At 50.1% G+C, this 27,816-nt stretch overlaps 2 protein-coding genes across 2 annotated transcripts in view; both read left to right on the top strand.

Annotated features, from left to right (window-relative positions):
• Positions 1 to 856: 856 nt before the first annotated feature.
• Positions 857 to 27,487, top strand: traf3 (TNF receptor-associated factor 3). Its single transcript, XM_079262473.1, has 14 exons — positions 857 to 1,071; positions 4,904 to 5,066; positions 5,142 to 5,307; positions 14,051 to 14,102; positions 14,222 to 14,326; positions 14,397 to 14,561; positions 15,743 to 15,823; positions 15,906 to 15,980; positions 17,511 to 17,603; positions 17,682 to 17,822; positions 18,081 to 18,255; positions 18,963 to 19,306; positions 24,551 to 24,742; positions 26,586 to 27,487. The coding sequence occupies exons 2-14, from the start codon at positions 4,907 to 4,909 to the stop codon at positions 26,619 to 26,621; spliced, it is 1,785 nt and encodes a 594-aa protein (XP_079118599.1). The 5' UTR covers positions 857 to 1,071; positions 4,904 to 4,906; the 3' UTR covers positions 26,622 to 27,487.
• mipol1 (mirror-image polydactyly 1) overlaps positions 26,893 to 27,816 on the top strand; it is a gene marked incomplete at its 5' end in the record, with an annotated part of 108,225 nt that continues 107,301 nt past the window's right edge. Inside the window, 2 exons of the mRNA XM_079261675.1 lie at positions 26,893 to 26,904; positions 26,966 to 27,064. Of these exons, the coding sequence (XP_079117801.1) occupies positions 26,893 to 26,904; positions 26,966 to 27,064 (111 nt within the window). The remainder of the gene's footprint in view (positions 26,905 to 26,965; positions 27,065 to 27,816) is intronic.

Genomic DNA, 27,816 nt, shown 5'->3' with positions numbered 1-27,816 from the left:
GTGAGGTTGCACTTTTTTCCTGTTTAATTGTAAAACATCTCCAAGGCAGGGGATAACTTGTTCATTTTCTGTCTTTTATACTATTTAGACTCAACTTGAGTTAATATGACAAGTGGTCTGAATTATATGTGGAAATATACATTTTAAATAACTTTTGAAAAGTTACTCTGATCATCATGTTAAATTGAGTACTTTCCACTTCCGTATAACTGGGATTAAATGTATGATAGTTGTAATAAACATGTAAGTGTAAAATAAAATATTCTTTTCAGGCTGTTGTGATGTTGTAATCTACACATTCAGATAGTACTGAATGTGTGGAACCTGAACTAAAACCAGTTTGGGCCCCTGCTTTAACGTAGACCTGCCTGTCCAGGTAGGCCTGTTGTCTCAGGTTGGAGAATGAAACCTTTAGAAGCAAAGTTTGTTGTTGCACAATGAAGGTCATGACAGCAGATTGGCTGCTGGTCCTCCTCAGATGCTCAAAACGACAACTAAAGATCTGAATTTCACCTTTTAGACCAGATCCTGTGCAGCTTTCAGTTTTATTTAACACACCTGTGTAAAGCAGGTCTGACGTTTCCAGGTGTGTTCATGTATCTGCGCTGGACCTTCCATGTTGTTTCTTTTTTTTATGTGACCAGAAGTGTTTACATTAAAGTGGAAATGTATTTTTGTCAGGTAAAACAGGTGAACCTATGGGGTGTTGTTGTGGGGAACGGGGCGGTGAGAGCAGCGCCTCCTGGCGGCCTCTCCGTCCCGGGAGTGTCCGGGAAGCGGCGCCCTCTGACGGTACGCTTCTCGCCGGGCAGCTGGGGGATTTCCTGAGCGGAAGCAGCGGAGGGGGTTTCCAGTGTGATCAGCACAGTCCTCCCTGTTGGATCTGTGATCTAGATCCCTGTTATTTTTCTCTGACAAAGTGAGGGAATAAGCGGAGTCTGGAGAACCCCGAACCCGGACCCGGACCATGAGGAGCCCGCCTGTGGCCCGGAGGCTCCACGGCAGCGGCACGTTGACGGCTTGAATGCGAGGATCGAGACCGCCGAGCTGTGGCCTGCGGAGGAGATTCATGTGAGTCCATACACGCACGCACAGGTGCACGCACATCACACACACACTGGGTGAACATCTGTGGAGCTGTCTGTGTGGAAACCGTGCAGCTAGCTGCGTGTCCGTGGGTGTGTTTCAGTAAAAACGGTCTTTAGTGGGAAAACAGCGGGGTCACCGGAGCTACAGAGGCTAACGGTCCGTTAGCATCAGCAGGCTGACTGTTTACATCCGCTCCATGATCCAAACCATCAATGATGTGATCGATACCGCGATCAGAAACCAGTACAGTCCAGGCTAACGCGAGAGACGTGAAGAAATCCACGAGCAGGTCCAGAACCAGGAGGAACCAGGTCCATCAGCGGCTCTGGTCTCTGCTGAGGTGTGAAAAATTAAAAATAAAATGCTCTTTCAATGGCTTTTCGTTTGTTCAGTTAAAACAGGAATAATTAAATAATTAAAGAGACCCGAAGAAGCCTCTGTCTGAAGGAATATTTAAAGAGACCTGAAGAAGCCTCTGTCTGAAGGAATATTTAAAGAGACCTGAAGAAGCCTTTGTCTGAAGGAATCATTAGGGAGACCTGAAGAAGCCTCTGTCTGAAGGAATCATTAAACACACCTGAAGAAGCCTCTGTCTGAAGGAGTCATTAAACACACCTGAAGAAGGCTCTGTCTGAAGGAATCATTAAACACACCTGAAGAAGCCTCTGTATGAACACAGTTTCCTCGCGATGCGGTGCAGAAGATGTGTGTCCACGTCCAGCAGCTTGTCAGCTCTTTGGTTTGTTTAAATTCACGATGAGGTGATTGATCCTCACCGATACGCCGCGCACTTGCAGAGTAATCAGAGTATTTCTGCCGATGACTTGCAGAGTAATCAGAGTATTTCTGCCGATGACCTGCAGAGTAATCAGAGTATTTCTGCCGATGACTTGCAGAGTAATCAGAGTATTTCTGCCGATGACTTGCAGAGTAATCAGAGTATTTCTGCCGATGACTTGCAGAGTAATCAGAGTATTTCTGCCGATGACCTGCAGAGTAATCAGAGTATTTCTGCCGATGACAGACGTGAGTTGTACCACTGGTGAGAGTACCGTGCCTCGTGGGGCTCCATCCCACAACCTCCCAGTACTTGCTGGTTTGTCTGGTTGTCATTAGTCCAGGTGGTCCAGGTGATGTTGTGTTGTTCTTGATAAAAACCAATAGAATTTTTACTTTACTCCAGTAGAAAATGTAACACTGTGAGATCACATCATGATGATGTCATTTAACTCCACCTCAACCCATGGCGCACAGTGGGGCTGAACTGGGAACAATGGGACATGGCAGAGCAGAGTGAGGCGTTGCAATAAGTAGATGCTGATTAAAAAAATACTCCAGAAAAATCTGAGCTTATTAAAACATTTTCTGTATTTTTGATCCGGTGTTTTGTCTCTAAGCTCACTGTCACTGCGTGTAAAGTTGGATTAGAAAGCAAACATGGAAGTAAAGCCGCCGTTGTTGGAGAGTGGTGCCTGCTTCGTGACTCCGTGCCTTTATTAACAAAGTATTAAGAACTTTTCCAACAAAAACACAAAGAAAAGAAGTAGCGTGAACACAGCAACGGTTTGGGTGTAATCAGAGATTTATGGAGACTGACATTGAGTGTGTGAAGCATCAGACGCCTCCCACGCCCCAAAGCGCTGACAGGAGATCCTGTGTAGCGCGAAGACACACGCTTGGCTATGGAGAGCTCCAGTGCTGGCTTCTCTGTGCAGAGTTTATACGCTCTCCCAGTACATGAGTGGGTTCTCTGGTTTCATCCCACCGGCCGCCCGTCAGTTCTCCCTCAGAGGGAACGCTGCTTGTCGGTGCGATGGAAGCAGGACAGAAACCTGGAGTGTGTGTCCAGCTGAAGTGACGTAAAGAGTTTAATGAAAGAAGGGAAGAAAAGTGGTGCAGCAGACATTTCTGAAGCTTTCCAGGAAGATTTTCAGCAGACAAGGTGAAAAACGAAGCAACGTTGCTCATGTTCATCATCGGTCTCGATCTGCCTGGAGTCGTTCTGGAAAAGTCTACGAGCCAAAATCCTGCACGACAACGTAAGAAGAAGGAGGAAGGCGTGGGAACGTCGTGGAGCCGCTGCAGCTTGTTGAGCTGGATGGATTTATGTCACAGCGCCGCGTTAGCCATGCTTTCACTGATGCACCTTCACCTGTGGAGCGTTTCATCCACAGCGAGCTCTGCATGCAGGATCTCCAAACTGAGCGAAGCGTTGATGCTCTTCATCGCTACACAAAGAGGTTCCCGTCACACTGAAGTCCTCTCCAGCAGGAACGAGTCCTCTGAGCCCGACTACAGTCTGTTTGCAACCCCGTCTAGTGTTCCCAGATTATTTACATGCTTTCAGCAGACTCTCTGGGACCTTAGATGTTAGTTCAATTATAATTATTTATGTTTTAATCAGGATTATGAAGCAGCTAGACATGGTGTCTTTGGAGGTTTTTTCCTATAAACAATTTCTAAACATTTAAATTGGACTAATTTTGTTTATCAGTTGCTATTTCATCAGGAAGTGATGTGAGTTTTACTGCAGCCTGGTGAAATAAGAACAGAAATAATGACAAAAATCACAATAAAGTTCACATAAAGTGATTTTATATCTGAGATATTCAGTTTCAGATATCACTGGTGGTGTGTTTGCTGAGTTTCTGGTGTGTGTGTGGAGTGTTTCTGCTGTGTCTACTGTCCTGTTTTACCTGAAATATTCTCCAGTAGCTTATTGTAAAGTTCTGCAAAAACCCTCCATGATGTGAGTCGGGTGTGTTGCTGTGGGAAACATTTAAAACTTGCAGAGGAAGGAGGTCTGCAGTGTGTTCTCTGGTCCAGATCCTTCATTTCGATGCAGACGGCGAAGGGAAGGCTCTGCACACGTCCTAAGTGAGGTTTGGGTTTCCTACAGTCAGACGTTGGAGAGGCAACCTGCTGCTGTTTGTTCCACTCAGAAACATCATGTTTCAGTTTAACGTTGGGTTGCCAGACGTGCGGCAGGCAGGAGGACTGCAGTGAGGCTGCTCTGTCTGAGGAAAACCCCCGACAGAATCAGTTTCTCTTTCTAAAAACAGAGCACTCAGTCATGATCTCAGTCACCTGTTTTCTCTGAAGTCTCACTAAAACCCTCATGAAGCTTCGAGGTCTCACAGCTGGGAGATGATTCAGTAAAATCCTCCTGGCCTGGCAGCTCCTTTTTCTCTGATCAGTTTCTGGTTCATCTGCCAAACTTCTAGGCCTCATTTATCCACTGTGCGTAGAAAAGCTTCTTGATTGAGACTGAAATGAATCTGTTGATAAATCCTTCCCGTGTCGGTGACGTGATTAAAACCTCCAAAGAAAACTGGATCCACGCTGAGCCGAAACTCAGAAATGATGGCGTGGCTTCAGCTTGTTGAGCCGGGCGATGGGCATGACGAGCTCGGCCCTGCCGTGGTTTCTGACCGCCTGCAGACAGTTTCCATCAGCAGGAAGTTGTCAGACGTCGGCAGTTTTCTGTGTGAACTGGCTTTCTGAGCACATGTCCAGATGCTGGATTCCCACTGGCGCTGCTTCTGCGTACAGTAGACCGGCATCGTGGTTCTCTTGTAGGGTTCCACGCTGCAGTTCCTCCTCCGTGACCTGAAACTCCTCTCTTCTGTATTTCCTGCACAAACTCAGCAAAAAGCTCCAAAAAACAGAAATATTTAATAACAAACTGACCAACCAGACGAGGTAGAACTTCAGCAGAACCGCCTCTGCAGGTCTGGAGGAGGTGGGAGTCCACACACACACAGCAGTAGCTGGAAACCCCGCTGAACTCTTCATCCTTCATCCTCTTCCTCAGGTCATGTCAGCAGGGCGGAGTGCTGATGGGAGGGAGGTGCAGATTCCCTTCCAGCAGGTGGTGCCCTCCCTCATCCCACCCCTCTCAGCAGCCCCCGCCCTCGCCACGCCTTCCCACCGCCCAGCCAATCCCTGGCCTCCGAGTGAGCCCACCACTCAGCAAAGTAAGACCCTTCTTGTCAGAGTGAGGCGATGACGCTTCCATGCAGACCTGCTCAGGTGTGTCTCCGTTCGTCCAGGTGCTCCTGCAGGTTTCCTGCCTCTTCACGGCGGATTCAGAGATCACTTTGTAGAAACTCCAGAACCCAAATACTGCTGCGAGGTCTGCAGGCTGGTCCTGTGTCAGCCGCGCCAGACCGAGTGTGGACACCGCTTCTGTCAGAGCTGCATCAACACCATCCTCAGGTGAGACGTAGGGCACACACCTGCAGACAGGTGAGACGTAGGACACGCACCTGGAGGTGAGACGTAGGACACACACCTGGAGGTGAGACGTAGGGCACACACCTGGAGGTGAGACGTAGGGCACACACCTGGAGGTGAGACATAGGGCACACACCTGCAGACAGGTGAGACGTAGGGCACACACCTGCAGACAGGTGAGACGTAGGGCACACACCTGCAGACAGGTGAGACGTAGGACACGCACCTGGAGGTGAGACGTAGGACACACACCTGGAGGTGAGACGTAGGGCACACACCTGCAGACAGGTGAGACGTAGGACACGCACCTGGAGGTGAGACGTAGGACACACACCTGGAGGTGAGACGTAGGGCACACACCTGGAGGTGAGACGTAGGGCACACACCTGAAGGTGAGACGTAGGGCACACACCTGGAGGTGAGACGTAGGGCACACACCTGCAGACAGGTGAGACGTAGGACACGCACCTGGAGGTGAGACGTAGGACACGCACCTGGAGGTGAGACGTAGGGCACACACCTGGAGGTGAGACGTAGGACACACACCTGGAGACAGGTGAGACGTAGGACACACACCTGGAGACAGGTGAGACGTAGGACACACACCTGGAGACAGGTGAGACGTAGGACACACACCTGGAGACAGGTGAGACATAGGACACACACCTGGAGGTGAGACGTAGGACACACACCTGGAGGTGAGACGTAGGGCACACACCTGCAGACAGGTGAGACGTAGGACACGCACCTGGAGGTGAGACGTAGGACACACACCTGGAGGTGAGACGTAGGACACACACCTGGAGGTGAGACGTAGGGCACACACCTGGAGGTGAGACATAGGGCACACACCTGCAGACAGGTGAGACGTAGGGCACACACCTGCAGACAGGTGAGACGTAGGACACGCACCTGGAGGTGAGACGTAGGACACACACCTGGAGGTGAGATGTAGGACACACACCTGGAGGTGAGACGTAGGACACGCACCTGGAGGTGAGACGTAGGACACACACCTGGAGACAGGTGAGACGTAGGACACACACCTGGAGGTGAGACGTAGGACACACACCTGGAGGTGAGACATAGGACACGCACCTGGAGACAGGTGAGACGTAGGGCACACACCTGCAGACAGGTGAGACGTAGGACACGCACCTGGAGGTGAGACGTAGGACACACACCTGGAGGTGAGACGTAGGGCACACACCTGGAGGTGAGACGTAGGGCACACACCTGCAGACAGGTGAGACATAGGACACGCACCTGGAGGTGAGACGTAGGACACACACCTGGAGGTGAGACGTAGGGCACACACCTGGAGGTGAGACGTAGGACACACACCTGGAGGTGAGACGTAGGACACACACCTGGAGGTGAGACGTAGGACACACACCTGGAGGTGAGACGTAGGACACACACCTGCAGACAGGTGAGACGTAGGACACGCACCTGGAGGTGAGACGTAGGACACACACCTGGAGGTGAGACGTAGGACACACACCTGGAGGTGAGACGTAGGGCACACACCTGGAGGTGAGACATAGGGCACACACCTGCAGACAGGTGAGACGTAGGGCACACACCTGCAGACAGGTGAGACGTAGGGCACACACCTGCAGACAGGTGAGACGTAGGACACGCACCTGGAGGTGAGACGTAGGACACACACCTGGAGGTGAGATGTAGGACACACACCTGGAGGTGAGACGTAGGACACGCACCTGGAGGTGAGACGTAGGACACACACCTGGAGACAGGTGAGACGTAGGACACACACCTGGAGGTGAGACGTAGGACACACACCTGGAGGTGAGACATAGGACACGCACCTGGAGACAGGTGAGACGTAGGACACACACCTGGAGGTGAGACGTAGGACACACACCTGGAGGTGAGACGTAGGACACACACCTGGAGACAGGTGAGACGTAGGACACACACCTGGAGGTGAGACGTAGGACACACACCTGGAGGTGAGACATAGGACACGCACCTGGAGACAGGTGAGACGTAGGACACACACCTGGAGGTGAGACGTAGGACACACACCTGGAGGTAAGACGTAGGACACGCACCTGGAGACAGGTGAGACGTAGGACACACACCTGGAGACAGGTGAGACGTAGGACACACACCTGGAGGTGAGACGTAGGACACACACCTGGAGGTGAGACGTAGGGCACACACCTGGAGGTGAGACGTAGGACACACACCTGGAGGTGAGACGTAGGACACACACCTGGAGGTGAGACGTAGGGCACACACCTGGAGGTGAGACATAGGGCACACACCTGCAGACAGGTGAGACGTAGGGCACACACCTGCAGACAGGTGAGACGTAGGACACGCACCTGGAGGTGAGACGTAGGACACACACCTGGAGGTGAGATGTAGGACACACACCTGGAGGTGAGACGTAGGACACGCACCTGGAGGTGAGACGTAGGACACACACCTGGAGACAGGTGAGACGTAGGACACACACCTGGAGGTGAGACGTAGGACACACACCTGGAGGTGAGACGTAGGACACGCACCTGGAGACAGGTGAGACGTAGGACACACACCTGGAGGTGAGACGTAGGACACACACCTGGAGGTGAGACGTAGGACACACACCTGGAGACAGGTGAGACGTAGGACACACACCTGGAGGTGAGACGTAGGACACACACCTGGAGGTGAGACATAGGACACGCACCTGGAGACAGGTGAGACGTAGGACACACACCTGGAGGTGAGACGTAGGACACACACCTGGAGGTAAGACGTAGGACACGCACCTGGAGACAGGTGAGACGTAGGACACGCACCTGGAGACAGGTGAGACGTAGGACACACACCTGGAGGTGAGACGTAGGACACACACCTGGAGGTGAGACGTAGGGCACACACCTGGAGGTGAGACGTAGGACACACACCTGGAGGTGAGACGTAGGGCACACACCTGGAGGTAAGACGTAGGACACGCACCTGGAGACAGGTAAGACGTAGGACACGCACCTGGAGGTGAGACGTAGGACACGCACCTGGAGGTGAGACGTAGGACACGCACCTGGAGGTGAGACGTAGGACACACACCTGGAGGTGAGACGTAGGACACACACCTGGAGGTGAGACGTAGGGCACACACCTGGAGGTGAGACGTAGGGCACGCACCTGGAGGTAAGACGTAGGACACGCACCTGGAGACAGGTCAGACGTAGGACACGCACCTGGAGACAGGTCAGACGTAGGACACGCACCTGGAGACAGGTAAGACGTAGGACACGCACCTGGAGACAGGTGAGACGTAGGACACACACCTGGAGGTGAGACATAGGACACACACCTGGAGTTGAGACATAGGACACACACCTGGAGTTGAGACGTAGGACACACACCTGGAGGTGAGACGTAGGGCACACACCTGGAGGTGAGACGTAGGGCACACACCTGGAGTTGAGACGTAGGGCACACACCTGCAGACAGGTGAGACATGGGGCACACACCTGGAGGTGAGACGTAGGGCACACACCTGGAGGTGAGACGTAGGGCACACACCTGGAGGTGAGACGTAGGGCACACACCTGGAGTTGAGACGTAGGACACACACCTGCAGACAGGTGAGACATGGGGCACACACCTGGAGGTGAGACGTAGGGCACACACCTGGAGGTAAGACGTAGGGCACACACCTGGAGACAGGTGAGACGTAGGACACACACCTGGAGACAGGTGAGACGTAGGACACGCACCTGGAGACAGGTGAGACGTAGGACACGCACCTGGAGGTGAGATGTAGGGCACACACCTGGAGTTGAGACGTAGGACACACACCTGGAGACAGGTGAGACGTAGGACACGCACCTGGAGACAGGTGAGACGTAGGACACGCACCTGGAGACAGATGAGACGTAGGACACACACCTGCAGGCAGGTGAGACGTAGGACACGGTGGTGAAGTGCAGTGTAGTCCTGGTTCAGTTTCTGACTCGCCACTCCAGGTTTTATAGATTCAGCTTGATGTCATATGGTGATGGTAACCAGATCAAACCAGTAGAACCAGTCCCCAGTAGAACCGGTCCCCAGTAGAACCAGTCCCCAGTAGAACTTCTGCAGAAACAATCCCCAGTAGAACTGGTCCCCAGCAGAACCAGTCCCCAGTAGAACTTCTGCAGAACGGGTCCCCAGTAGAACCAGTCCCCAGTACAACCGGTCCCCAGTAGAACTTCTGCAGAACGGGTCCCCAGAAGAACCTGTCTCCAGTAGAACCAGTCCCCAGTAGAACTTCTGCAGAACGAGTCCCCAGTAGAACCTCTGCAGAACGGGTCCCCAGTAGAACCGGTCCTCAGTAGAACCGGTCCCCAGTAGAACCAGTCCCCAGTAGAACCGGTAACCAGTAGAACCAGTCCCCAGTAGAACCGGTCCCCAATAGAACCAGTCCCCAGTAGAACAGGTAACCAGTAGAACCAGTCCCCAGTAGAACCGGTAACCAGTAGTACCAGTACCAGTAGAACCAGTCCCCAGTAGAACCAGTCCCCAGTAGATCCGGTAACCAGTAGAACCAGTCCCCAGTAGATCCGATAACCAGTAGAACCGGTCCCCAATAGAACCGGTCCCCAGTAGAACCAGTCCCCAGTAGAACCAGTCCCCAGTAGAACCGGTCCCCAGTAGATCCGGTAACCAGTAGAACCAGTCCCCAGTAGATCCGATAATCAGTAGAACCGGTCCCCAGTAGAACCGGTAACCAGTAGAACCGGTCCCCAATAGAACCAGTCCCCAGTAGAACCAGTCCCCAGTAGAACCAGTCCCCAGTAGAACCGGTCCCCAGTAGAACCAGTCCCCAGTAGAACCGGTCCCCAGTAGATCCGGTAACCAGTAGAACCAGTCCCCAGTAGATCCAATAACCAGTAGAACCGGTAACCAGTAGAACCGGTCACCAGTAGAACCGGTCACCAGTAGAACCGGTCACCGGTAGAACCGGTCCCCAATAGAACCAGTTGCCAGTAGAACCGGTCCCCAATAGAACCAGTCCCCAGTAGAACAGGTAACCAGTAGAACCACTCCCCAGTAGAACCGGTCCCCAGTAGATCCGGTAACCAGTAGAACCAGTCCCCAGTAGATCCGATAACCAGTAGAACCGGTCCCCAATAGAACCGGTCCCCAGTAGAACCAGTCCCCAGTAGAACCGGTCCCCAGTAGATCCGGTAACCAGTAGAACCAGTCCCCAGTAGATCCGATAATCAGTAGAACCGGTAACCAGTAGAACCGGTCCCCAATAGAACCAGTCCCCAGTAGAACCAGTCCCCAGTAGAACCGGTCCCCAGTAGATCCGGTAACCAGTAGAACCAGTCCCCAGTAGATCCAATAACCAGTAGAACCGGTCACCAGTAGAACCGGTCACCAGTAGAACCGGTAACCGGTAGAACCGGTCCCCAATAGAACCAGTTGCCAATAGAACCGGTCCCCAATAGAACCAGTCCCCAGTAGAACCGGTCCCCAGTAGAACCGGTAACCAGTAGTACCAGTACCAGTAGAACCAGTCCCCAGTAGAACCGGTCCCCAGTAGAACCAGTCCCCAGTAGAACTTCTGCAGAAACAATCCCCAGTAGAACTGGTCCCCAGCAGAACCAGTCCCCAGTAGAACTTCTGCAGAACGGGTCCCCAGTAGAACCAGTCCCCAGTACAACCGGTCCCCAGTAGAACTTCTGCAGAAAGGGTCCCCAGAAGAACCTGTCTCCAGTAGAACCAGTCCCCAGTAGAACTTCTGCAGAACGAGTCCCCAGTAGAACCTCTGTAGAACGGGTCCCCAGTAGAACCGGTCCTCAGTAGAACCGGTCCCCAGTAGAACCAGTCCCCAGTAGAACCGGTAACCAGTAGAACCAGTCCCCAGTAGAACCGGTCCCCAATAGAACCAGTCCCCAGTAGAACAGGTAACCAGTAGAACCAGTCCCCAGTAGAACCGGTAACCAGTAGTACCAGTACCAGTAGAACCAGTCCCCAGTAGAACCAGTCCCCAGTAGATCCGGTAACCAGTAGAACCAGTCCCCAGTAGATCCGATAACCAGTAGAACCGGTCCCCAATAGAACCGGTCCCCAGTAGAACCAGTCCCCAGTAGAACCAGTCCCCAGTAGAACCGGTCCCCAGTAGATCCGGTAACCAGTAGAACCAGTCCCCAGTAGATCCGATAATCAGTAGAACCGGTCCCCAGTAGAACCGGTAACCAGTAGAACCGGTCCCCAATAGAACCAGTCCCCAGTAGAACCAGTCCCCAGTAGAACCAGTCCCCAGTAGAACCGGTCCCCAGTAGAACCAGTCCCCAGTAGAACCGGTCCCCAGTAGATCCGGTAACCAGTAGAACCAGTCCCCAGTAGATCCAATAACCAGTAGAACCGGTAACCAGTAGAACCGGTCACCAGTAGAACCGGTCACCGGTAGAACCGGTCACCGGTAGAACCGGTAACCGGTAGAACCGGTCCCCAATAGAACCAGTTGCCAGTAGAACCGGTCCCCAATAGAACCAGTCCCCAGTAGAACAGGTAACCAGTAGAACCACTCCCCAGTAGAACCGGTCCCCAGTAGATCCGGTAACCAGTAGAACCAGTCCCCAGTAGATCCGATAACCAGTAGAACCGGTCCCCAATAGAACCGGTCCCCAGTAGAACCAGTCCCCAGTAGAACCGGTCCCCAGTAGATCCGGTAACCAGTAGAACCAGTCCCCAGTAGATCCGATAATCAGTAGAACCGGTAACCAGTAGAACCGGTCCCCAATAGAACCAGTCCCCAGTAGAACCAGTCCCCAGTAGAACCGGTCCCCAGTAGATCCGGTAACCAGTAGAACCAGTCCCCAGTAGATCCAATAACCAGTAGAACCGGTCACCAGTAGAACCGGTCACCAGTAGAACCGGTAACCGGTAGAACCGGTCCCCAATAGAACCAGTTGCCAATAGAACCGGTCCCCAATAGAACCAGTCCCCAGTAGAACCGGTCCCCAGTAGAACCGGTAACCAGTAGTACCAGTACCAGTAGAACCAGTCCCCAGTAGAACCGGTCCCCAGTAGATCCGGTAACCAGTAGAACCGGTCCCCAGTAGAACCGGTAACCAGTAGTACCGGTACCAGTTGAACCGGTCCCCAGTAGAACCGGTAACCAGTAGAACCGGTCCCCAATAGAACCGGTCCCCAGTAGAACCGGTCCCCAGTAGATCCGGTAACCAGTAGAACCAGTCCCCAGTAGATCCAATAACCAGTAGAACCGGTAACCAGTAGAACCGGTAACCAGTAGAACCGGTCCCCAATAGAACCAGTCCCCAGTAGAACCAGTCCCCAGTAGAACCGGTCCCCAGTAGATCCGGTAACCAGTAGAACCAGTCCCCAGTAGATCTGATAACCAGTAGAACCGGTCCCCAGTAGAACCGGTCCCCAGTAGATCCGATAACCAGTAGAACCGGTCACCAGTAGAACCGGTCACCAGTAGAACCGGTAACCGGTAGAACCGGTCCCCAATAGAACCAGTTGCCAGTAGAATCGGTCCCCATTAGAACCAGTCCCCAGTAGAACCGGTAACCAGTAGAGCAGGTACCAGTAGAACCGGTCCCCAGTAGAACTGGTAACCAGTAGTACCGGTACCAGTAGAACCAGTCCCCAGTAGAACCAGTCCCCAGTAGATCCGGTAACCAGTAGAACCAGTCCCCAGTAGATCCGATAACCAGTAGTACCGGTACCAGTAGAACCAGTCCCCAGTAGAACCAGTCCCCAGTAGAACCAGTCCCCAGTAGAACCGGTCCCCAGTAGATCCGGTCCCCAGTAGAACCGGTAACCAGTAGAACCAGTCCCCAGTAGAACCGGTAACCAGTAGTACCGGTACCAGTAGAACCGGTAACCAGTAGAACCGGTCCCCAATAGAACCAGTCCCCAGTAGAACCGGTCCCCAGTAGATCCGGTAACCAGTAGAACCAGTCCCCAGTAGATCTGATAACCAGTAGAACCGGTCCCCAGTAGATCCGATAACCAGTAGAACCGGTCACCAGTAGAACCGGTCACCAGTAGAACCGATAACCAGTAGAACCGGTCCCCAATAGAACCAGTTGCCAGTAGAATCGGTCCCCATTAGAACCAGTCCCCAGTAGAACCGGTAACCAGTAGAGCAGGTACCAGTAGAACCGGTCCCAGGTAGAACCGGTCCCCAATAGAACCGGTCCCCAGTAGAACCAGTCCCCAGTAGTACCGGTCCCCAGTAGACCCGGTAACCAGTAGACCCGGTCCCCAGTAGACCCGGTCCCCAGTAGAACCGGTCCCCAGTAGATCCGATAACCAGTAGAACCGGTACCAGTACAACCAGTCCCAGGTAGAACAGGTCCCCAATAGAACCGGTCCCCAGTAGAACCGGTAACCAGTAGAACCGGTACCAGTACAACCAGTCCCAGGTAGAACAGGTCCCCAATAGAACCGGTCCCCAGTAGAACCGGTAACCAGTAGAACCGGTACCAGTACAACCAGTCCCAGGTAGAACAGGTCCCCAATAGAACCGGTCCCCAGTAGAACCGGTAACCAGTAGAACTGGTACCAGTAAAACCAGTCCCAGGTAGAACCGGTCCCCAGTAGAACCGGTCCCCTGTAGAACCGGTCTTCTAGGAGCTCCATGTCTACAGAGACTCTGGGACAGAATCAGAACTTTTCGGGTCCAGAACCCGGACTTGGGACTGTAAGACGTTAACGGTTGTCCTCTGTCCCTCTGCAGTCACCAGAACCCGGTGTGTCCGGCCGACATGGAGCCTCTGTTCAAAGACAAGGTGGGAACGTTTCCTCTGTCGTGTCGACTGGTTTCACTTCACAACGAACGCGGAGGGGAGGAAGTGGCGGCAGCAGAGCTGTTGGACCAATCAGGGCTCTTCTTCTTGTTGTGTTCCAGATCTTCAGAGACGTTTGCTGCCATCGGGAGATCATGGCGCTGAAGGTTTACTGTCGCAGTAAAGCCAGCGGCTGCCAGGAGCAGATGAGTCTGCAGCAGATACCTGTAAGCTCCTAGCAGACCTTCTGGTCCGACCCGCTCGGCGAAGCTCACCCGTCTGTCTGTCCGTCTGCAGGACCACCTGAACGTCTGCCCCTTCTTCGAGGTCCCGTGTCCGCTGGGAAAATGTAAGGAGAGGATGATGAGGAAGGAGATTCCCGACCACCTTGCCTGGAAGTGTAAACACCGAGAGACCACCTGCGACTTCTGCAGCACCAAGATGCCTCTGACGGACCTGCAGGTAAGACCCGGACCCAGGAGGTTCTGGATGAACTGGAGATGATGTCGGTTCAGACTCGGACCTGAACACTCACGCTGTGCTAAAAGCCAGGAAAACAAGGTGCAGTCGCTGTGACCTCCATCGTTTCAGACCAACAACTTCCTTCTTCCTCAGATTTAGAACCCGAGACTGAGGACTAACAGAATAAAAATTCTTCTGTTCCCTGCGCCACAGATAACTTTACCTTTAGTGTGTGTTTTTATTTTTTTAAACTATCACTCGTAGTGTTTTTATTCCCTTGAGGCATTTCTTTTATTTAGATTTTTAATTATTTACTTTTAAAATTCTTTTAAATGTTTTTTTAAAATTGCTTAAATTATGGTTGTTGTGAGTGACTGGATTTATTGTGTGGTTTTTGAAGAACCTGTCGGTAAATCAAGTTTCCCATTGAGGACAATAAATAGATTGAATTGAATTGAAAAGGAGCGGACCCCCCTGGATGTCAACGTGGTTTTCAGGACAACCAGCAGGGAGCGATCAGCCGACCCCAGGGAGTCCAGCAGGGCTGAAGCAGGTCGGACAGACACTGCGGGGAAACGCCATGTTGACATTTAAAAACACATAAAACTATTCTAAAATCTCTACGGAACCACAGATTTAACCAATGCAGAGATGTGTTCCAGTTTCTTGGTTCCGCTGCAGCGTCCTGAACGAGTCGTTGACTGACATGAAGTGCGTTGCAGGAATAACCAAGGCGATTCGTGATAAAAGCATGAATTAAAATCTGGAAATCGTGACGAGAAACAAAGGGCTTGTTGTCTAAGATGCCAGAAACTGGATTTAACAACAACGCTGATCTTCAGAGCACCTTCCAGTTTCACGCTGAGGTTTGTCACTGTGGGCCTGAGACACTGACCCAAGCATCCGGTCTGAACAGGCTGAAGAAGCATCTTTCAGGCCAAGTAATAACACCTCAGTTTTTATCATTAAAATGAAGAAGATTCAAAGACATCCAGGATTTAATTTCTGAACCACAACATAAAAAGTGGTTTTATGGCGGACAGTTGACTTCTGGGGTCTGTCTTCATTCTCCTTGACCCATTTTTACCACTAGATGTCAGGAAGTCGACGCGCTGGAATTTTTCTTTGGTTTTGGTTAAAACGGGAACTTCAGAACCAGTTTCTCTTCCTTTTGTTTCCAGAAACACAAAGAGACAGTGTGTCCAGCGTTCCCAGTGTCCTGTCCGAACCACTGCTCCTTCTCCTCCCTGACCCGGAGCGAGGTACTGACCCCCTGACCCTCTCCTCTCTGCTCCATGTTTCACGTACGGTCCTAACTGATTGGTTATTGATCTGCTGTTCCAGCTGTCCAACCACCAACAGGAGTGTCCCAAAGCTCAGGTCAGCTGCCAGTTCCACCGATACGGCTGCTCGTTCAAGGTGACTCCTCCTCCTCTCTCCTGCCGCTTCTCCTCTTGCTCTTTCACACCCCCTACTTCTGCTTCCTCCTCCTCTTCTTCCTCCTACTCCTCCACCTCCTCCTGGTCCTTGTGTGTTTCATGGTTTTCGCTCGGGATACACCGACTTTCCGCCCTGCTGCTCATCGTGTTGATTTCAGGCGTTTTGATGCGAAGCAGCGTTTTAGTTTAGTCAGACGGCCGATAAGAGATCTATTTAAAACTTGCTGTTTTCAGCTGCAGTAACATTAATCATCAGTAATGTAGCGGCTCCTTTTTCAGGGACAGGGTCTCTGCTTTCACATGTTAATAAAACACAACGATTACAGAATAAAATCAACTAAGACAAGATAAGATTATCCTTCATCACTCTTTATTAGTGGAGAAATTCACATTGTCACAGCAGCTAGGAAGAGTGGAAACACACAACGCAAAATATGAAGAAAAATATCCGACAGAATATAAGTGAATACTGTAATGGATGTCTGTGAATAAAGTGACTTCTGTACAGAAATATTGTTGCACATTATGATCAGGATGGTAGCAGGACGAGGAGGCGTTTGTGAAGCTACAGGTTTTTACAAATACTGTAATAAATTATTGATAATGAGCCGACTTGTTTGTTACATAAACATTTTGCTTAAAGGCATTTAAACAACGTTAAGTGTTGAAGTTTGAATTATTCAACATTTTCACTTCAGTAGGGCGGTGACTCGTGCTTTCGTCCTGATTTGATTTGATTCAGATTTTCTTGGTTGCCAATTTGATTTTAATTGCGATTCTCAAAATTTTTTGATATTGCTGATTTTTGTAAATTAAAAAAAAAGAAAAATGTATAAAACTCATCATTGTTTTTTTTTATTTCAATCAGGAAAAAACAACACAGTAGCCAGACCATCATTCTACTGCTATGATGCCCAAGAAGACAAGTAAAAAGATCAATAAAAACAATAAAAATGACAGAAATTTCTTGGTGGATTATCTTCATTAATTAAAAAAAATTTTTTTTTTAATTTAATTTTATTTTTTTTACAAAAAAATCGATTTCAAAATTGTGAAGCAAAACAAAAATCCAGATTTTTGATATTTCGATTTTTGATTTTCCCACCTCTACAGTTTAGTCTAAATTGGTTCAAGATATTCGTTATCGGCATCGTTTACTAATAATAATAATAATAATCAGTATCGGCCCTGAAAAAAACCACATTGGTCTGTCGACGAGGACATGAGACCAGACAGCTCCTGCTCCTCCTCCTGCTTCTCCTGCTGCTCCTCCTCCTGCTCCTGCTCCTCCTCCTGCTCCTCCTCCTCCTGTTTCTCCTCCTCCTCCTGCTCCTCCTCCTCCTCCTGTTTCTCCTCCTCCTGCTGCTCCTCCTCCTGTTTCTCCTCCTCCTGCTGCTCCTCCTCCTGCTGCTCCTCCTCCTGTTTCTCCTCCTCCTCCTGCTCCTCCTCCTCCTGCTGCTGCTCCTCCTCATGCTCCTCCTCCTCCTCGTTCAGACTTTGTTTGTTTCAGGGTTTGAACCAGGACATGAGACAACACGACTCGTCCTTCGCAGCAGAACATCTGAGACTGATGGCCAAGAGGAACTGTTCGTTAGAGACCAAGGTAACCATGGCAACCATGGACAGGCTGCGACTGCAGCGCGTTAAGGAGAGCTTTCCTGAGCTGTGTCTGTGTTTGGAGGTGGAGGACGTCAAAGGGGAGCTGATGGAGAGGTACAAGGTGATTTCGTCGCTGAGCAGCCGGCTGTCTGAGCTGGAGAGCCAGAACGACGAGCTGAAAGAAAAGAACCGACAGGTGGAGCAGAAACTCGCCACCATGCAGGTAGGACTGTTGCAGGAGTCGCAAGAAACCTGTTGACAAATTTTCCATCTGAAACATGAGAAAAACTTTCTGTAGCTTCCTCCCAACACGTCCACGTCTTTCCCAACACGAAGAGTCATTCTGTCTCATCGTCTTACAAACACGTCTCCAGGTGTCCAGCGGTCCGGTTGTTGTCAACGTCCCTGGAAGAGATCGGAGCTGTGCCTTAATGACAGATAACTGATCCCTTACCCGCCAATCATGTTTGTGTTTCCATAGAAACTGATGAGCTCCCACTCAGAGAAGCTGCTGGAGTTGGAGCTGGAGCTCCGTTCTCTCCGTCTGCTGAGAGACGACATGGAAAACCTCCGAGGAACGCTGGAAAACGTCAGGACCAGGATCAGCGCTCTGGAGCAAGGAGGACGCAGTGGGAATGGGTCAACTCACACTCTGGGTCAGTACCAGCACACTGTGGGTCAGTACCAGCACACTGTGGGTCAGTACCGACACACTGTGGGTCAGTACCAGCACACTGTGGGTCAGTACCGACACACTCTGTGTCAGTACCGACACACTGTGGGTCAGTACCAACACACTCTGTGTCAGTACCGACACACTGTGGGTCAGTACCAGCACACTGTGGGTCAGTACCAGCACACTGTGGGTCAGTACCGACAGACCCTGGGTCAGTACCAGCACACTGTGGGTCAGTACCAGCACACTGTGGGTCAGTATCAGCACACTGTGGGTCAGTACCAGCACACTGTGGGTCAGTACCAGCACACTGTGGGTTAGTACCAACACACTGTGGGTCAGTACCAGCACACTGTGGGTCAGTATCAGCACACTGTGGGTCAGTACCAGCACACTGTGGGTCAGTATCAGCACACTGTGGGTCAGTACCAGCACACTGTGGGTCAGTACCAGCACACTGTGGGTTAGTACCAGCACACTGTGGGTCAGTACCGACACACTGTGGGTCAGTACCAGCACACTGTGGGTCAGTACCAGCACACTGTGGGTTAGTACCAACACACTGTGGGTCAGTACCAGCACACTGTGGGTCAGTACCAGCACACTCTGGGTCAGTACCGACCCACTGGGTCAGAGGATGAAGATGAAGCTAACCCTCGTCTCTGCTGAATGTCTTCCTCTCTGCAGCCTCCCTGGAAGCTCAGCTGAACCGCCACGATGACATGCTCAGTGTGCACGAGATCCGCTTGGCCGACATGGACCTGCGTTTCCAGGTGTTGGAGACGGCGAGCTACAATGGGACTCTGATCTGGAAGATCCGGGACTACAAGAGACGGAAACAGGAGGCGGTGGCGGGGAAAACGCTGTCCCTTTACTCGCAGCCGTTTTACACCGGATATTTCGGATACAAGATGTGTGCGCGGGTTTATCTGAACGGAGATGGCATGGGCAAGGGGACGCACCTGTCGCTGTTCTTTGTGGTGATGAGGGGCGAGTACGACGCCCTGCTGCCGTGGCCCTTTAAGCAAAAGGTACCATCTGCTTCGTTTATCAGCCATTGTTACGCACAGATTGGTGTTTACGCTTAACGTCTAACACATCTGAACATGTGTGTAGACAGAATCCAGTGGTAGAAAGGGGAATAACTCAAGACGTTCACCTTTATTTGGCTGAAATATTTACTCAGTTACTCTTTTATCTGGCATCAAGTTCTGTTTCCAACTTGTGATCAGGTCATGAAATGATCACCTGATCAGGTCGTCCTTTCTGATCAGATCCAACACAGAGACAGTTATGCAGGTCAGTGATGATCAGGGAACGTCCCACCTGATCACCTCAGATCTCAGATCAGGTGGAACTCTAACAGGATCTCTCTCAACAAGAGATATCTCTTGCATGTTATTTCCCTTGAACAACTCGGAACGTCACAATCAACTTGGAACGTCATGATCGATTCAGAATGTTGCGATCGACTCGGAACAGTGCAGTGCAGTCCCACGATCGACTCGGAACGTCACAATCGACTCGCGATCGACTCAGAATATCATGATCAACTCGGAGCGTCATGATTGACTCGGAATGTCATGATCAACTCGGAGCGTCATGATCGACTCGGAATGCCATGATCGACCTGGAACGTCAATATCGACTCAGAATGTCGTGATCAACTCGGAGCGTCACGATCAACTTGGACCGCCACGATCAACTCGGAGCGTTACGATTAACTCGGAACGTTGAAATCGACTCAGAATGTCGTGATTGACTCGGAGCGTCACGATCAACTTGAAGCGTCACGATCAACTCGGAACGTCACGATGGACTCGGAACAGTGCAGTGCAGTCCCACGATCGACTCTGAATGTCACAGTCGCCTTGGAATGTCATGATCGACTCAGAATGTCGCGATCAACTCGGAGTGTCATGATCAACTCGGAGCGTCACAATCGACTAGGAAACGTCACAATCGACTAGGAATGTCGCGATCAACTCGGAGTGTCACGATCAACTTGGAATGTCACGATCGACAAGGAGCGTCACGATCGCTTTGGAACGTCATGCTCGACTCGGAACGTCACGATCAACTCGGAACAGTGCAGTGCAGTCCCACGATCGCCTCGGAACATCATGATTGTCTTGGAACGTCATGATTGACTCAGAATGTCGCGATCAACTCGGAGCGTCACGATCAACTCGGAACGTCACAATCGACTCAGAATGTCGCGATCAACTCGGAGTGTCATGATCAACTCGAAGCGTCACAATCGCCTCGGAACGTCACGATCGCCTCGGAACGTCACGATCGACTCGGAACGTCACGATCGACTCGGAACGTCACGATCGACTCGGAACAGTGCAGTGCAGTCCCACGATCGCCTCGGAACATCATGATTGTCTTGGAACGTCATGATTGACTCAGAATGTCGCGATCAACTCGGAGCGTCACGATCAACTCGGAACGTCACAATCGACTAGGAAACGTCACAATCGACTAGGAATGTCGCGATCAACTCGGAGCGTTACGATTAACTCGGAACGTTGAAATCGACTCAGAATGTCGTGATTGACTCGGAGCGTCACGATCAACTTGAAGCGTCACGATCAACTCGGAACGTCACAATCGACTCGGAGCAGTGCAGTCCCACGATTGACTCTGAATGTCACAGTCGCCTCGGAATGTCATGATCGACTCAGAATGTCGCGATCAACTCGGAGTGTCACGATCAACTCGGAGCGTCACAATCGACTAGGAACGTCACGATCGCCTCGGAACGTCACGATCGACTCGGAACGTCACAATCGACTCGGAACAGTGCAGTGCAGTCCCACGATCGCCTCAGAACATCATGATTGTCTTGGAACGTCATGATTGACTCAGAATGTCGCGATCAACTCGGAGTGTCATGATCAACTCGGAGTGTCACAATCGACTAGGAACGTCACGATCACCTTGGAACGTCACGATCGACTCGGAACAGTGCAGTGCAGTCCCACGATCACCTCGGAACATCATGATCAACTCGGAGCGTCACGATCAACTTGGAGCGCCACGATCGACTCGGAACGTCACGATCGACTCGGAACAGTGCAGTGCAGTCCCACGATCGACTCAGAATGTCGTGATTGACTCGGAGCGTCACGATCAACTTGAAGCGTCACGATCAACTCGGAACGTCACGATGGACTCGGAACAGTGCAGTGCAGTCCCACGATCGACTCTGAATGTCACAATCGCCTTGGAATGTCATGATCGACTCAGAATGTCGCGATCAACTCGGAGTGTCACGATCAACTCGGAACGTCACAATCGACTAGGAAACGTCACGATCAACTCGGAGTGTCACGATCAACTTGGAGCGCCACGATCAACTCGGAACGTCACGATCGACTCGGAACAGTGCAGTGCAGTCCCACGATCGACTCAGAATGTCGTGATTGACTCGGAGCGTCACGATCAACTTGAAGCGTCACGATCAACTCGGAACGTCACGATGGACTCGGAACAGTGCAGTGCAGTCCCACGATCGACTGAATGTCACAATCGCCTTGGAATGTCATGATCGACTCAGAATGTCGCGATCAACTCGGAGTGTCACGATCAACTCGGAACGTCACAATCGACTAGGAAACGTCACAATCGACTAGGAATGTCGCGATCAACTCGGAGTGTCACGATCAACTCGGAGTGTCACGATCAACTCGGAGTGTCACGATCAACTTGGAATGTCACGATCGACAAGGAGCGTCACGATCGCTTTGGAACGTCATGCTCGACTCGGAACGTCACGATCAACTCGGAACAGTGCAGTGCAGTCCCACGATCGCCTCGGAACATCATGATTGTCTTGGAACGTCATGATTGACTCAGAATGTCGCGATCAACTCGGAGCGTCACAATCGACTAGGAAACGTCACAATCGACTCAGAATGTCGCGATCAACTCGGAGTGTCATGATCAACTCGAAGCGTCACAATCGACTAGGAACGTCACGATCACCTCGGAACGTCACGATCGACTCGGAACGTCACGATCGACTCGGAACAGTGCAGTGCAGTCCCACGATCGCCTCGGAACATCATGATTGTCTTGGAACGTCATGATTGACTCAGAATGTCGCGATCAACTCGGAGCGTTACGATTAACTCGGAACGTTGAAATCGACTCAGAATGTCGTGATTGACTCGGAGCGTCACGATCAACTTGAAGCGTCACGATCAACTCGGAACGTCACAATCGACTCGGAACAGTGCAGTGCAGTCCCACGATTGACTCTGAATGTCACAGTCGCCTCGGAATGTCATGATCGACTCAGAATGTCGCGATCAACTCGGAGTGTCACGATCAACTCGGAGCGTCACAATCGCCTCGGAACGTCACGATCGCCTCGGAACGTCACGATCGACTCGGAACGTCACAATCGACTCGGAACGTCACAATCGACTCGGAACAGTGCAGTGCAGTCCCACGATCGCCTCGGAACATCATGATTGTCTTGGAACGTCATGATTGACTCAGAATGTCGCGATCAACTCGGAGTGTCATGATCAACTCGGAGTGTCACAATCGACTAGGAACGTCACGATCACCTTGGAACGTCACGATCGACTTGGAACGTCACGATCGACTCGGAACAGTGCAGTGCAGTCCCACGATCACCTCGGAACATCATGATCGACTCGGAGCGTCATGATCAACTCGGAATGCCATGATCGACCTGGAACGTCAAGATCGACTCAGAATGTCGTGATCAACTCGGAGCGTCACGATCAACTTGGAGCGCCACGATCAACTCGGAACGTCACGATCGACTCGGAACAGTGCAGTGCAGTCCCACGATCGACTCAGAATGTCGTGATTGACTCGGAGCGTCACGATCAACTTGAAGCGTCACGATCAACTCGGAACGTCACGATGGACTCGGAACAGTGCAGTGCAGTCCCACGATCACCTCGGAACATCATGAACGACTTGGAACGTCATGATTGACTCAGAATGTCGCGATCAACTCGGAGTGTCACGATCAACTCGGAGTGTCACGATCAATTTGGAACGTCATGCTCGACTCGGAACGTCACGATCGACTTGGAACAGTGCAGTGCAGTGCAGTCCCACGATCGCCTCGGAACATCATGAACGACTTGGAACGTCATGATTGACTCAGAATGTCGCGATCAACTCGGAGCGTCACGATCAACTCGGATCGTCACAATTGACTAGGAATGTCACGATCGCCTTGGAACGTCACGATCGACTTGGAACGTCATGATCGACTTGGAACGTCACGATCGACTTGGAACAGTGCAGTGCAGTCCCACGATCACCTCGGAACATCATGATCGATTCGGAGCGTCACGATCAACTCGGAGCGTCATGATCGACTCGGAACGTCATGATCGACTCGGAGCGTCACGATCGACTCGGAGCGTCACGATCAACTCGGAACGTCATGATCGCCTCGGAACGTCACGATCGACTCGGAACAGTGCCGTCACCGGATATATCTCTGTGCTGGATGTGTTTATTATTTTTCTTGAACAGTTTATAATCAGATCCAGTTCAGAGATGCTGCAGTAACCAGTAGGTAGTGTGTAAGTAACGTCATCATTAATCTCTACAGGACAGATAAAAGCAACCATGTTAACCAAAGAGCTTCACAGGATCAAAATCCCCCTCACATGTTTTTCTGTTTTAATAAACTGATATCTGGCAGTTTTACAGGCTATTTCTCTCTTTTTTTTTTTTAATAAAAAATGATTGATCCCAAATCATTTACTGCTTTATTTCACTCCGCACCGTTTATTTTTCTTTAGTAAGACTTTTTTCTGCAGACCCTTTATCGTTTAATGAGATTGTTTAATATTTGTATCCTACACCTAAACTTTTTGCAAGTGAGCTTTAAATGTTTTTTTTAGAATAAATATAAACTCAGCTTGAATGAAAGACGAAACAGATGTTTTTGAGCTAAAAAATTCATTTTTATTCATTTCATCCCGCCGGACTTCTAAAGGGAAGGCCGTCTCTATATGTGGGTAAATGAGGGCAATTCTTCATGCAGATGAGCATGAACAGGCAAACACAGGTGATTTAGAGCATGTGGGACAGGTGATTAGGTACCAACGTAGGTACGACCTGCCTCCACTGGATAAATCCAGATTCTTTTGTACCGACCTTTCTGAGTGTCGTTGGTTGGATGGAACTTTGGAAATCTCTGCAAACGATTGATGAAGATGGTGTTTGCAGGAAACACCTGTTCACCTTGATGTGGTGTGTGTGTCCAGGTGACTCTGATGCTGATGGACCAGAGTCCCACCAGGAAACACCTGGGTGATGCCTTCAAGCCCGACCCAAACAGCAGCAGCTTCCGACGTCCTGCAGCAGAGATGAACATCGCCTCCGGCTGTCCTCTGTTCGTGTCTCAGAGCGTCCTGGAGAACGGCAGCTACATCAAGGACGACACCATCTTCATCAAGGTGGGAACAGACGCTGCATCTCAAAGATGATTAATGACAGATTTATTTATTTTTTTACTAAACCCTCCAGTATGGCGGTGCAACATAAGATCTCTGCACACACTAGTTAGCAGTAATCCTAACATGTAGCATAGCAACATGACATGGAGAAACTCGGCTGAAAGACCTTACCGAGCTTCGGCATCCAAACTAAACGCAGTTCAAACCCCAACTAATTATATAGGAATGTAAGAACAAGGCGGGAACATGAAAGCAGAGACCCTGCCATGTGAGCTGAGCAGTGCTGAAGGCAGGAACCCTGCCGGTCAGAAACTCGCTCTGGGGACATGGAAGCAACCTGAGCTGAGATCAGAGAGATTCCACTCAGTAAAACTCTCTTTATTCGCTTCATTAGGACATTTTTCAGTTTTCTGACTGTTCTTTGGGAATAGATGATTTTTGAAGAATGAATTAGAGATGGAAATTAAAAACTTCACCCAGATAAAAGTCCAAGAAGCGGAGCGTGAAACTAAATGCTCCGAAGGAAGCTATAAGGTCTGAGGTGGATGGGCAAAGGGTGTCTAAATGACAGGAAGGGCTTGCTGTCCATTTCCACTGGTGATGTGGTTTCACTCTAAAGAAAGTGGACAAACTTCCCCCCCCCCGACTCGTCTCTCCTGACTGTAAATGTAAGGATTTGAAGATGAGGTCTTGTTGCTATAAGATCAGGTTAACAGGATTACCTGAGGAGCACGGCCCAGACAACACAACCACAGTTTCCACACTGCTTAAAGACATTTTCCACTCAGAAAAAGATCCATCGATCCCTACAGCCTGAACTGAAACCCAGCTAACATCACTGTTCCATAATGGCATGTTTACATTATTATGTAGATCCTACAATCTGACAATTCGGCAGTATTTCAACGTAAACAATTCAACAATCTGCATTTTATCTGAACCTTACTGCATGGAGGACACCATTAACTAAGTTCATTCTGGACTTGAGCTTTGGGTCTCTACATCAGCTCGCCTCCAGGTTACAGAAGTAAATGTCACACAGGAGTTTACATCACCTGGTGAAGCGACAGTTTATGTGAAATATAGACCTGGATCTTTTAGTGCAAAGTTATTAAAGTACAGGTTTGAGTGTAAGTACCACTGCAGATATATAACTTTTTAGAACAGTTGTGCTAAAATGACGTTAAAAAGCGGTGTCTGCATTTAGCTTTGAATTTTATTTCCTTATTGTCGATAATTTGTGGATTTGTTGACGTTAAAGTCCCACCCCTACATTTTATATAAACTATCATCTATATAAGTATTTTTTCATTGTATTGTCTGGTTTCGTTTTTTTATATCGTTATTTGCATTTAAAAATATTCAAATCTAAATTTAATGTTAAATAGAAACATGTTTATTGTTTACATCAATGTACTCTGGTGTATGTATCTATACAAGAACATACACATAAATAAAAATATTGAACAGAAGAAGTTTGCTGGTTCAATGAGTTTAAAATTCACCAAAGTGAATTTTAAAGGTTTTTGATGTTTAAAGTAGTCTAAAAATAAGTATCTAACATGAGATGATTTCACAAGCAGTTCTACTTCAATAAAAACAGTTTCTTTGTGAAGAAAGGAGTCTACCAGTAGCTTGTTGATTGTTTTTAGCATGCACATATAAAGCTGTGTCATCAGCTTACATCTGAATGTTGACAGATAAACACACTGATGGCAGGTCATTAATGGTCCCAGTACAGACCCCAGGAGTACCCCAGTATACAGCTGACTCTGTAAAATACATACCAGTGTGTACGTTGATGATTTAATCTGATCTCTGTGCTGACTGGTTTGATTGGCAGGTTACTGTGGATACGTCAGACCTTCCTGACCCCTGACGTTGTGATCTCGCTGGTCTGAGATCAGTTCATCGGTGCACACCCAGCAGAAAAGAGGATGATTGGAAGGATGGGGGCTGACGGCAACCCTGCCAACCCTGCCAGGAAGGACAGCAGCAGCCAATCAGAGTCAATCTACAGCACCTGAGAGGGGACGCACATCCTCTTCTGATTGTTTGGTGGACTGCAGAGCTGTGTGTGTGTGTGTGTATGTGTGTGAGAATGTAAATGGATCTGTGACGTGATGACGTCACCATGGAGCGTCGCCGGCATGCCGGCCACAGTGAGGATGCTGTTTGTTACTGATGCTGTGCATCAAACAGGACTTTGTGTCTTCTACTGAGGCATGCTGGGAGGTCTGCCAAGGTCACAGGAGAGACTTGGAATCCAGCGGAGAACCTGCCGGAAACCCGCCTCACGTGAGAGCAGAGGAGCTGGAGCAGGTGGAAAGTGCATGTGGAAGAGCTTGGAGTCGCTCTGGAGCTAGCATTCCCGGTTTCTGTCAGGAAAACTAACGTTACACTGGCTTTGCCTTCACCCACTAGGTTTGTTCCTAACAGCCTAATTGGTTTTTTACAAGTTCCAGTCAGACAGCTGGCTTCAAACTGGTGACTCTGTAAGTTGTGTCTGACTGGTGCTGGTTCAGTTATTTTGGTTTCAATGTTTCTTAGCGCCTACCTGAATGCTTTTGGAGCAGATATTTGGTTCCAGCAAAGGTTCTGAACCGGTTTGGTGTAAACTCTGTTTACCAAAAGGGCTGTGAGTCGGAGGGGACCAGAGACACAGAAACCAGTCAAATCCCAGTTAGGGCTTGTGTTGGAGTGAGTTTTCCAGTGTCCACAGAATTCATCCAACTTTTCTGATTCATTTGCACAGTTTGAATGTTGAAGTGTAAAAATAAAAATGAGAGAAAGAAAATCTGATTTTCTGGCGTTTGGCTTGTGGACATGCAGAGATGTTACAGAAAACACACATAGACACAGCTACATTAACATGTCCACACACACTTGCAGTAACATGTGAAACCTACATTTTTATGACTGGATTGTCCGTCCAATGACAAGTCATCACCTGGAGTGAACTACGAAAACAGGTACGAGCCGCCCATTGGATCATTCATGCATGGATAAGGATGTTTCAGCTGCAACAAGCTGAAATGCATAAAAAAGGTTTTCCACGATTCACAGTGATCAAG

The sequence above is a fragment of the Telmatherina bonti genome (assembly GCF_933228915.1).
Source record: "Telmatherina bonti genome assembly, chromosome: 22".
In the NCBI taxonomy this organism is placed as follows: Eukaryota; Metazoa; Chordata; class Actinopteri; order Atheriniformes; family Telmatherinidae; genus Telmatherina; species Telmatherina bonti.
The sequence above is the reverse complement of the archived record's forward strand: the minus strand, read 5'-3'. Positions and strand labels throughout refer to the sequence as shown.

Coding starts and splice junctions, on each gene's coding strand:
- traf3 (XM_079262473.1), top strand. CDS start 4,907: ATGTCAGCAGGGCGGAGTGCTGATGGGAGGGAGGTGCAGATTCCCTTC. Junction 5,067..5,141: donor TGAGCCCACCACTCAGCAAA/GTAAGACCCTTC, acceptor CCGTTCGTCCAG/GTGCTCCTGCAGGTTTCCTG. Junction 5,308..14,050: donor TGCATCAACACCATCCTCAG/GTGAGACGTAGG, acceptor GTCCCTCTGCAG/TCACCAGAACCCGGTGTGTC.